At 35.7% G+C, this 12,219-nt stretch overlaps 1 protein-coding gene across 1 annotated transcript in view; it reads left to right on the top strand.

Annotated features, from left to right (window-relative positions):
• The first annotated feature begins 222 nt into the window (after positions 1-222).
• The window catches only part of LOC108905794 (maestro heat-like repeat-containing protein family member 1), an 18,707-nt gene continuing 6,710 nt past the window's right edge, over positions 223-12,219 (top strand). Inside the window, exons 1-8 of the mRNA XM_018708815.1 lie at positions 223-427; positions 476-825; positions 1,259-1,448; positions 1,512-2,231; positions 2,429-3,026; positions 4,235-5,318; positions 8,056-8,528; positions 10,076-10,897. Coding sequence (XP_018564331.1) covers positions 385-427; positions 476-825; positions 1,259-1,448; positions 1,512-2,231; positions 2,429-3,026; positions 4,235-5,318; positions 8,056-8,528; positions 10,076-10,897 — 4,280 coding nt within the window. The 5' untranslated portion in view covers positions 223-384. The remainder of the gene's footprint in view (positions 428-475; positions 826-1,258; positions 1,449-1,511; positions 2,232-2,428; positions 3,027-4,234; positions 5,319-8,055; positions 8,529-10,075; positions 10,898-12,219) is intronic.

Here is a 12,219-nt window from a genome sequence, read left to right as displayed (position 1 = left end):
ACCGGTACCATTTGTGCTACTTGTTTTGAAAACACCCTGGATACATACATAATATGTGTATTAAACTGCCTACACCCCAGATTAGGCCTACACTGCCAAAACACCTTATTCAAATTCAAGATCTTCTTCTTCGTCGAATGTCGAACCTCAGACCTCAGATTAACTCAAACAATCTATGTTGTCGTTGGTTGTCTTTGTCGTTGTCATTTGCTCTCATTTTATGATGCATGTCATAGATAAAAGTAAAATAAAGTAAAAAATATTTATTTCTCTCTATGATGCATATTGCATAAAATATATACACTGAATCTGTATCATTTTTGGTGAAAATCCTGGAAAAAGGAAATATTCTAATATTACAAATTAGAAAATAGAGCAGATATAATGATTCATAACGAAAGAGGCAATGCTGAGACTCAAATGCAAGGTATTCATATAAATTATTGTTACATTGCATAAAAAGCATTATTTTTAGTGGCTGTGGGCATGCTCCTTAAAGCAGTTACTGACTCAAATTCATCTGTATCAGAAACTGTAGTCAATTCTGTTAGAAAACTGTCGGAAAAGCATCCCAATCAGGTGTTATATTCATGTTGCCAATTCTGTGTAAAGAGTCCGAAACCAAATTTGGAGCACTTAGCTTGCATATTAAGAATAATGGAATCTGTATGTATCGATCATATCATACAAATTGATGGTGACACTATCATAACTACAATAGATTTTAGTCTTCAAATGATGGTGGAAAATATCGGTCATGAGCCGCTCGTCCAAATGCCTGCTTCAGGCATATTGGTCGCTTTAGGGAAAAAACATTACATCCAGGTAATTTCATGTTTATTCGATTGTGATTATTAAAAGGAGGACTTACAATAATGTGTTTATTTAGTGTAAATTAGTTATGGCGATGAAATGGATTTGTGGTCACGTATTTTTGTAATTCTCATGTAGAAGTGATTTTAATTTATGTTCTGAGTATTTAATAGTTTTAATAGAAATATTAAGTTAAGTCGGAAAATTACACTATTAAATTGGTATCGTTAAATTTCATGAGATCTATAAAAATGAAAGGTGAAAGGTTCTCCAAGAGCTATCCGTTATCACCTTGGAATTGGCTGGAAATTTGGAATCCATCCATAAACCCTAGGGGCCTTTTCTGGTCCCTGATTTATTTAATAGTAATTTACATACTGAACTGTGATTTTCATTTTAGTAGCTAGCCAAAGAGAAGCGAATTTCATATTATATTATTCAACAGGTAGTGGATGCCCTTCTGAAAAAATTTGAAGCTGGCGTTATACCTCATTATATGATACCACACACTCTTGGTTCCTTAGCTACAGCAAACGCGTACGGTTTAGTGCCATATCTGAAAAATGTTTTTAACCTAATATTACCACTGTTGGGAGGATTGAAGACTGATATATTGAGACAGTCATTTTCATACGGTAAGATACATGCATGTGACCAAACACTTAAACCTGTCTTTTAATTGCAGTATTTTCTTATAGCCTTGGGTAGTTTTTGTGATGCCTTATCTGAATATATACTCAACATCGACCAGGTACCAGATAACACCATCACATTAGAAAACTATACAGTCGAAATTGGCATGGCTTACGATGTTTTGTTTACATCGTGGTTGCATTCTAGGGAACCTAAAGTTGTCCAAAGTGTTCTGGATGCATTGTCGGCAATATTTAGTGTTTTAAATGTAGAAAAAGTAACACTGCAAACCCCAAGGGCCATTCAAGTAGTCCTGAGCCTTTACAAAAGAAATATTGACGCCTATAACATTACCAAATGTTTAGGAGCGGTGATACAGAAGGCAGCGACAGTTAACGGAACCTTACTGGAACCATTTCTACCCAGCATGTTAAATGCTTTAGCTGATTTGGTATGCGTTTCCCCAGATTACGCCCAACCTGACTTATTAAGAAGTCATTCAGAGGTGTTGAGGTGTTACGAGTGCTTCGCCTTACATTTTACCGATAACACAATTGATCACCTAATAACGCAAATGAAGAATAACAACGACAAGGAAAGGATCAAAGCATTGCTGGTTATAACGCATCTTATCTCTTACTCTGGCGAGCAAGCTATAAAGAGGCGGTGCAAGGATATCGTAAGGCACCTAAATGACATGTTGAACGATCACAACATTAGAATTAAGAAGGCCTTACTTAAAATCATAGTAGCGTTTTCCTGCAGGAAGATTTTGCTCGACAAAGGTGGAACAGAATTTCTATAAATTCGTCAAATAATAATAATAGGGTTTGCTTCAACAGGGCAGTCTTGAACCGTTTTCAAACCATCACAAATATTTGGCCACCTGGATATCCAACTGGTCAGATATTTTTGATAGCTGCCAATTTGGTTCGAAACTGCTGCTAAAAAGAAACCCATAACGATTTTTTAATATTTTCAGATGTAAATCCCGACGGACCCGATAAATACATAGAGTTTATCCTGAAAATGTGCTGCAGACAAGTGTTGCCTAAGAATTGCGACGTGGAGGCCCAAGAATTGCAAGACATCCAGAGATCTGCCGATAACACGTTATACATGCTGAGTACGTCGGTACCAGAACTGGAGGATATATTGTGGGGTCTCTTTATCCGGTCCTTCCTAGGTATCGCATTCGACGATGCACTTATAATACTTCTGAGATGTCTGACACATTTGGCCTCGAAAAAAGAAAAGACCAAAAGCAGCGAAGCTGCATTCGTGAGATGCTTAGCTCTATTAGCGAATCCCTTGCCTAGTTTCAGAGGCACCTACATAATAAACTTTTTGAAAAACATAAGGCCCTGTGACGTAGACAGTTATAAGACAGTTTGGGACACCAAAATACCCCAGCTGTTGAAGTATTTAGAACAAAATTATGACAACTTTAATCCGTTGGAATGGCAAGACTTGATATTTGATTTCGTTACCATTCTACTGGAGAATGTTAAGAACGAGTCCTTTAACGAAATATTAGTTTTCAAAGCGAAGGGACAACTCGAAACGTACAGTGACAATAGGTAGGTAGGCCTAACAAAGTGTGTTTTTATTCCAATTCCAAAGCGGTCGGTCGTTGAGAAGGTTTAGTAATTTTAGGGTAATTATAAGAGTTTTCATTTTAAGGCCGCGGCACGGACATATACCGGGCTGTTGAATAAGCTCCCGCTATTTTTTTTTGTGAAAATTAATGCTTTATTTAAAAAAAAAAATTGTAAAAAACTTGCCCCTGGAAGCGTCGTCCTTTGCTAGCCACTACATTCACCCGTCTTTCTACCACACGTCCTTTCAGGCTATTCAAGAGTTGACCCATTTTTTAGCATATTCATACGAATAGACGTGCTGCTTAGCCAGGCCACTTACCATTGATCGGAACGAGGGATAATAATTAGAACGGGCAGCGTCTGGCGAATATGACCGGTGGGATAGGACTCTTTCCAAATAGGTTTTTACCGGTTTTGCGACATGCGGTCGAGCGTTGTCAAGCTGCAAAATCACTTTGTCGTGTTTCAGCTCGTGTAGCGGTCGTTTCCTTCGGTGCTTGGCTCAAGTGCTCAAAAAAAAAGCCTGCAAAATCATGCGTTGGGAATGATTAGTAATAAATATATGAAATTTGGCGGTGATGTATAACTTTAAATGCCTCCAAACAAAAAGCAATAAAAAGTAATTTTTTCTAGTCGTCTGCAAAAACTACTACGTATTATTTAACTTCTCATGAAATAAATTTTTGTTAAAAACGGTTTATTTAAAATAAAACACATGAAAAATATCTTGTAAAAGGCCTGATGTTATAGTGGCATTTTTGATAAGGGACCATGCCTCTGCGTTTGCTGCCCCAAAAACTTCCTGTTGTCCCGAATCCTGAAAATTAGGTACCTAAAGTGTGTCCAGTGCACCAGAATGGCAGTAAGAATGAAATAGTTAATTATAGGCTATTATATGTAAATACGAGTACTTAAATCTCGCGACAAGCTTTTATAATATATAAATTGTGTGTGTACTGACATTATAAGTCGATAGTAAAAGTTACAAAGTTAAAGATTATTATTTTTTTCTTTTTAGTGCATTTTAAATAAAAGCTTGTTTTTTAAAAAGGTTTTTTTACTTTTAATTTATTTTATTATATTTTAATAATGGACATGTCCTGTTGGACGTGTATTTTGACTGTGAATAAATAAATAAATAAATATATACATTTCTCATCATATTTAACATTAAGCATTTGTTTTAGGCATACGGTGAATGGCAATAATGACTCGGTGATTAAACAGACGGAGAAACAGTTCCTGTTAAAATGTCTAGCGATAATATTATGCTATATTAAAGATAAAGACACTGTATTGCAAACCCTCGACAACATCTTGGTTAGTGTTAAATTGACCGACTATTCAGAGCTGCACACCTGTGCCGAGGCCGTTGGAATATGCTCTCGTGCTCACCTACAATTAGTCTTGGATAAATTATTCTCAATTAGGAAAGATATACTTACAAGAAAATCATCGAAATTCCTACATTTTTCGTTCATGAAAGATCAAAAACACGACTTGGGCATAGAGAGGTTACGTTATGCGGTAATACGTAGTTATGGGGAGATATGCAATGAAGCGCCTTCTGACAAACTTTTGAGAATCATCGAATCGGAAATACTTAGTTTTGTAGTGAGCGAGTTGACGGGTGCCAAAGATTTCGCTACCCGAAGAGTATGTTTAAAAGCCATACACAGCATTGCAGACGCGATGCACCCAAATAGAAATTTGTTGCACATCAGACTAAATGGTAGAGACAAAGTAATAGAAACGGTTTCTTCAGAAATGCATCTGCACAGTGGACCCGAGTATATCGAACTGTTTCCTTTGATCATACCCGCTGTTACCGCTCTGATACGTTTACCCGTTCAAATTGAATCGGATGCAAGAATAGTGCTCCTCAAATTGTTTTTTGACAACGTCTACAACGCTTCTGCTATTTACTGTAAGATCAATCCTGAAAATGGGGATAATTACTATGGAGAATTGAAGCTGGTTCCATTTGTGACCAAAAGTTTCTCTGAACTAAACCAATTCGTGCAAGAGTTATTGTTGCAAAATCTCTCGCCCGCTACGCTGGACGAAATCGTTACTCTTCTTGAGCCGTTTTTAGGAAAAAAGAAAGCAGAACAGAGGTTACCAGCTGCAGTGACCTTAAGGCTAGTTTTGCAGACGTACTTGGATAACATGAAATTTGCATACGATACTCCCAGTAGTTTCGGTCAAACTGGATTCTTGTTATCAAAAATTGTCCCAAGGTGCACAGATCCTAACAAAAATATAAGGAAGGTGAGTTTGCAAACTACAAGATGTACATAACTTTGAATTGTTATTTCTAAGTTGTATTTATACCGAGGCTGCATTTGACCTATAGAAACACATGTCATTAGTTTGTTTTTCCAAATTCACAGTCATGAAAACTGATTTTTTTTTTTTTTTTTTTTTTCACCCTCAGTTTTAATATAGCGCGTACCCAGTTGGGAATTGTTACCAATTCTCATCTTTCTTTATTCATATGCATGTTTTTTTTTTTTCATAATATCACACAAATACAGATCCTTCTCTAATGATGACAAGTCACATGATTGGTAATTTTGTTTGAAACGGTAAATTTATTTCCTTAATTATTAAAACAATAAGATCAGGGTTAACAATATTCTATTAGTTACATTCTGTATAGCCCGGAAAGAAAAAAAAAACATAATTTTTTAAAATTTTTTAATATTTCAATTCAATTTCAATGTCATACTTTTTTAAGGCCCTGTATCTTTAAGCAATGAACTCTCCCTGGACATTGTCAAGGTAAATCTATAGAAAATAAAGATTATTATTATTATTAAGTATTATTATTACTTATTATAGGGTTTCAAAACACACGTTTACACGGATATTTCACTTTTTACCTTTTCTAAAGCAAAATAGGAAACCCAAGTAAAAATTTGTTCTATTTTTCTTTGATGTAAAAGTTTTCATTTACCTACTTAACCCCATAACTTGGAATTTTTTTATTTTTTTTACAAATTAAAAATCCACCACTATATGAAGGTTGCCCTTATTTGGTATTTAGACAAGCACTATAATTTTTTAAATAATCGTACTTCATCAGATAAACTTAAAAATGTCACTAATTTTATTTTATCAACATTCAAAATCAAATTTTCCTGATAAACACGGATCAGGGAATTTTTTTTGGTCCAAAGGACCTCGCACAAATCTTATGGAAATTGGGTCTCGGTCAAATTCGCTGAATTTTTGATATGTGATAGAGTTCAACATACTGGTCAATTCTCTCAATGGCCACAAAGCTCAAAAATGGATAGTTTGGCCGGTACAGAGCTTTAAAGCTCCGAATATCCTCCACGGATTTATGTATATGCGCAGTCAAAAAGTTACTTTTTTTAAAAAGCTTTAAGTTGTTTAGATCACTGAGTTCAAAAGTGATGTCATAAACTTATATCATGTTTGATTTTTTATCCACAAAGTTAAGCACAAAAAATAAGTTGCTTGCTCTATTATTGCATTTTGACAGTTAGTTGACAGCTTGTTGACAGCTGTAAGCTGATGACTACATAATTTTATATCATATTTATATTCACTTATCTAAAAAACTTGAAGTTATAAACAAAAAATAATTTTTTGACTTTATTACNTTCATCTCCATGATTTAATAACCTGGAGCCTGGAAAGTGAGTATTTAGAAGTAATTCCAATGTCTCCCTTCCAGTTTTGGTATATTCCCCACTCGGTGCTTTGAGATACCCGAGTTTTGTATGTCCGTTCTTAGAGAGAAGTCTCTAGAGTTTAGCACACTGTGGGACACTATCAATATCCTCACAGAACTTCCTCCATGAGTCTCTCTTCGCTTTTCTAATTTCTTTATATGAAGATGAAGATGAAGACCGGAGATACTCGAAGAGAACAATTACAACTTCACAGTCAAAGGGTCGAAGACTATCTGGAGTTTTAACTAATTTCACGAATAATATTGATCATTCGATCTGGAGTATCACAAAACGTAAACAAACAATCGGGGGTGGGGGTTGGCGATAGTTCAATGACCTCGCAAATCAAACAAGGATGGAAATAAATGATATGATGCTCGCTTGTTGACATACTACCGCAAAACTCACTCAAATGAAAAATCATACTTTCAAATTTTTTCTATTTTAACCTATTTCTGAGAATCGTCAATGAGTATCTCCGGTCTTAGTAAAAGGGGCAATTTGAAAAATATTCTTGTAAACGTTTGTGTGCTAGTGTAAAACTTTCAGGAAAACGTAATTTTTGCCAAATTGGGGAAGTTTGGCAACTAAAAGTGAACGAAAGGTAGAAAAATCCCGATATCTCGAACAGTGAATTTTTCTTGGTTGAAAAAGGGTGTTTTTTCGAAAACGGCTCTAAGGATTACGGTGAATTTTTTTTTCTGGCCTTATGACTCCAGGAATCGAATGCCGAAAGAAAATCGGTGGTGCTAAAACTTCGCATTTAAGTCATGTTCAAGCCCACCGTGACACTTTATTTGAAAAAAATTTTAAAGCGTTAAAATCATATTCAGAAACTTCATTCACTGTCTCTTGGTGTACTATAATATTGGCTATGGGGTTACACCAAGTATTCTAACTGTATGCTTTGTAGACTGTATGTATGACCAAAATTGATGTGGATTTTTAGAAATTGAAGACTGTATATTTTTAATATAGTAGTTAAAATTAGAAACATATATTTGACATTTAACCCTTTCGCTGCGCAATACGTCTGAACGTAGCTACCGTGCCGTGCGCGAAAGTTTATCGCGTGCGAATATATACATCTGGAGCAGTTAGACCACTTATAGTTTTACATTATGTTGTGTTAAATTANCCATTGAGACAATTGACCAGTATGATGAACTCTATCACATATCAAAAATTCAGCGAATTTGACCGGGACCCAATTTCCATAAGATTTGTGCGGGGTCCTTTGGTGTACAACTGTCCTTTTTGAAGAAAGTTATCTAAAAACGTCTGTACATGTACTTGTACCGTAGGTGGCCGTCGACTGTCTATGCTTGGTCCTTTGCATAGCAGCACGTTATGAGGGTCACATGCGCGACCACGACAAAGTTCTTGGCAACTCGTTGCAGCACGTCCAACAGCAAATAGAGTCCGATGAGCCCAAGCTTCTCTATAACCTCACTTCCGACTTGGCACATATAATTTGCCTGAACATGCCTTCCTTCCAACTGATCCACTTCGTAGAGGGTCTTTTAGATGCTCTGGTAGATTGTGAATCGTCCAGTTCGAGCGGCAGCAGTTTAGTCCTAAACGTGACTTTGAAAAATAAAGGAGGTGAACTACAAAGCCACGTTGCCCATATTTTAGGAAGACTACTGAAGCAGTTAGATGCCATAAAGTGTCCCAGAACAAGATCCTACGCTTTAAGGGGAGTTCTCAATTTGGCCACGCATCATTCCAAAACTGTGTGCAGTATATTGCTGGCCCAGCCTCTGCCGTTTGACGGGTAAGAATCAAAAGAATGAATTATTTTTTTTTTAATAATTATTTATTTTGACTACATAACACTAATAATACAATTATATGTATATTCATATAATGTCGTAGGTAGAGCATTCAAATAAACGAGACAAAAAAAATAAATAGATCCATTAAAGTATCGATGCGGAAGGATTTCGTTTTGAACAATTGTTGTAGGACTCGTTACTTAATTACTTACCCGACCCATTTGCTAATGTTATTTTCTTATTTAGTTTTATATTTTTTCCAGAAATAAAATTATTTCTACAAAAAACCGCCAGTGGCATATTCTTTCGGAAAAAGTTCGTACAGCAAATTCTACTTATTTTTTGGCAATGAATCCTGCAGTTACCGTATTTAAAGTGAAATCACCCTGTATATTGTAAATAGAGTTGAACCCAGCACATTCCCTTGGGATAGGCCACAACTAACAATTTTTTATGTACTATGCACGATATTAATTTTTACTACTTGCCCTCTGTTTGACAAGTAATCTCTAAATAGTTCGTTTGGTGTACCTCGTATTCCTGCGTTCTCCAGACCTTGCGCCATATTTTGTTGCTCTTTGGGACTATCAGATGCTATAATATTTGACTTTTTTCATTTCTTCTGTTATTAATAATTACGAGTATTACTACGTACAAGGTAAAAATTGTACATATGTATTCAATAATTTAAAGCATTCTTAATCATAAAGGAAGTTTTAAATATGTTCAATAAATTCATTTGTTTTTAAAGTAAGATAATCTCAGTGGCTTCCTTAAATTCTAAAATGCATAATTAATTATTAATGAATTTTCTCATACGAATAAAGTGGATCTGGAATCGTTTTAAGGCAAAATACAAATTTTCATTTTGTATATATGCCAGAAACTAGAAATTTTTCATTATTCCAAGGTTTTTATCCCAAAAGAAATTTTAGAAATGAATGGGATAATTTTACTTTAAAGCCATATAATCACAGATTCTCCCTTCTAATTGTAAATTTATTCTCAGAATGATAATACAAATAATTAATGATCAATTTCAAGCATTTTAAGTCATTTCCATGTGGAAAAATATACATAAAACTTATATTAACGTTTCATCTATATGTTAGGAATTTGTTTATACCTTTAAAACTGTGAAATATAGTGCTACATTGTTTAAAAAAAAAATGTTGCTTTAATTTTGATATCAAAATGTTCATAACATCGGAATTCATTGAAAAAGATCAAAAAACAAAATAATAAAAAATAAATGACTATATTTAGTAGCATTTTTGTTGTGGTGACTATAGTACAAAATGGTTTTTAAAAAATTGTTACTGTTATAAGAATTGCAACAAATTCCATTTTTCACATTTTTCAATTGATTCCGATGTCGAGATGGTAGTGGAGCAACAAATTTTTTAATTACAAAATTGGAATTGGCGACACATGTTAATAACAACATAACAAAATATGTACCACTCGTTTTTGGTGGCTGTAGAAATTGGCTTGTGCAATTTTGCTCATTTTAATATAAAAGTTTTACCTTCTAACATTTTTTCAGTTCAGTATGTGACTGTTGGGCCTGCCTATCGACAGATCATACGCTCGCCGTTGACTTACTGGATCAGCTGAAGAAAATCGTAAAGTCAACTCCTCTTTACGAAGACCAAGGAAATAACATAAGAGTTGCCAATCTACTTCCGCTTCAAGCAGTATGCGCTCTGCACGAAATCTTAAAAAACACAAAGTTAAAGGAAATCTGCATTCAGCAATTTCCAGAAATATTTTCCACCTTATTGATATGTTTCGCATGCTATATAGGGACATCTGCTTCTGCGTTGTGCGGCAGTGGCGAGAAAAAGGAAAGATATAATTTCATTATCAATCGCGACGCATACAAATTGAACCCCGCCAAATTAGCCCTGGAAACTTTCAGATTGTTCTTGGTCTCGTGTGAATTCAACAAGATGGCGAATTGCTTGCTGTTTTACAGCCACATAGACACTTGTGAAGACTTAACATTGTTCTTAGAGATTGTCCAGGCCCTCATTGAAAATATATCCATAGAAAATCCGCAGTCACTGTCTTGGCTTGTGGGCTGCCTTGGGCCGCACATAAGGGCAGACTTGGAGCCTCAAAGAGTAGCTGTCGTAGCATTTTTTACTTATCTTCTAAGACGGGGTGCCAAGGAACAGGGCGTTCTTATCGAGAACTTATTAGAAATGATACTAGACGTACAGACAGACCAGAGCTGCTTGGTTAGGAAATTAGCGCTCCAGGGCTTGGGTTATGCGGCAGAAAATTTAAATTTGGATCTTGTAACGAGGCATTGTAACCCTATTTTGAGTGTCCTTATGAATAGTCTGGATTACAATAATATTGGGTATAAGGTCGTTTCTATAAGGAACTTTTCTATCCCCATGACATGAATTTTAATAATCTCTATCTAATCTGTGAAGTAATATATTGTTCTGAAAAGTGAAGGGTGTCTGCGAGTTTCAAGTTTCTTTGAAAAAACCGAAAGTATCAGGAAGAGTGGGAGGACTCATATCATTACTTGAATGGGAATTTCCGCGATGAAAAAAATTTCGAACCAAATTTGCGAAATAAAAAAATTAAATAGGGGTGGCACGAAATATTCTTTAACATAATAATAGTAACACGATCTTTTGCCAACTTGCAAAGTAAAACACTATGATCAATTCTATCAAAAGCCTTCCAGAAATCCGTGTGTCTGACCTCTGATATCTAAAACATTTGGCAACATATTGTGGTAATAGGATTGGTTGTAGTAGACATGCCACTTATGAACCCATGGTGATTAGGCGAAATTAAATAACGCACAGATAGGTAGATGCGGTCATAAATTGCTATTTCAAAGACCTTGGAAAAAATTGAAATTATTGATATAGGCCTGTAGTTTTCAACCTAGGACTTATCCCCACTCTTAAAGACTTGGCAAACGAGTTGAAAATGTTACACAGATTATTTGATAAATTAAAAATCTTACGTAAGGGAACCATATGGTGGCCTTGAACATGACTTAAATGCGAAGTTTTAGCACCATCGATTTTCTTTCGGCATTCGATTCCTGGAGTCATAAAAAGGCCAGAAAAAAAAATCCACCGTAATCCTTAGAACCGTTTTCGAAAAAACACCCTTTTTCAACGAAGAAAAATTCACTGTTCGAGATATCGGGATTTTTCTACCTTTCGCTCACTTTTAGTTGCTAAACTTCCCCAATTTGGCAAAAATGACGTTTTCCTGAAAGTTTTACACTAGCACACAAACATTTACAAGCATATTTTTCAAATTGCCCCTTTTACTAAGACCGGAGATCTCATCTTCATCTTCATCATCTAGTGGTTGGTCCTTTAAAAGTCCCATAGCACTGCGGCCTAATTAGGCCTATTGTGCGTCCCACTACTAGTCCTATTCAGCAAGTAGATTTGTCCTTTTTACAAAGTCCAAAAGCTTCCTTGCTGACACTTCTCTCAGCTCCTTGGGTTCCAAATAGGGTCTCCCAAGGAGCGCCATTCTGCTACGTGCAAATCCCGGGCACTCGCCCAGGATATGCAGAGAAGTTTCATCCGCCGATTCACATCCTCGGCAGACCGGACTGTCTACAAGCTTTAGCTTATGTAGATGTTTCCTAAAGTGACAGTGTCCCGTTATGAGTCCTGTCACTCTCCTGAGCCGGATTCT

This window comes from Anoplophora glabripennis, unplaced genomic scaffold (assembly GCF_000390285.2).
Source record: "Anoplophora glabripennis isolate ALB-LARVAE unplaced genomic scaffold, Agla_2.0 scaffold269, whole genome shotgun sequence".
NCBI lineage: Eukaryota > Metazoa > Arthropoda > Insecta > Coleoptera > Cerambycidae > Anoplophora > Anoplophora glabripennis.
This window is presented reverse-complemented; position numbering and strand designations above follow the sequence as displayed.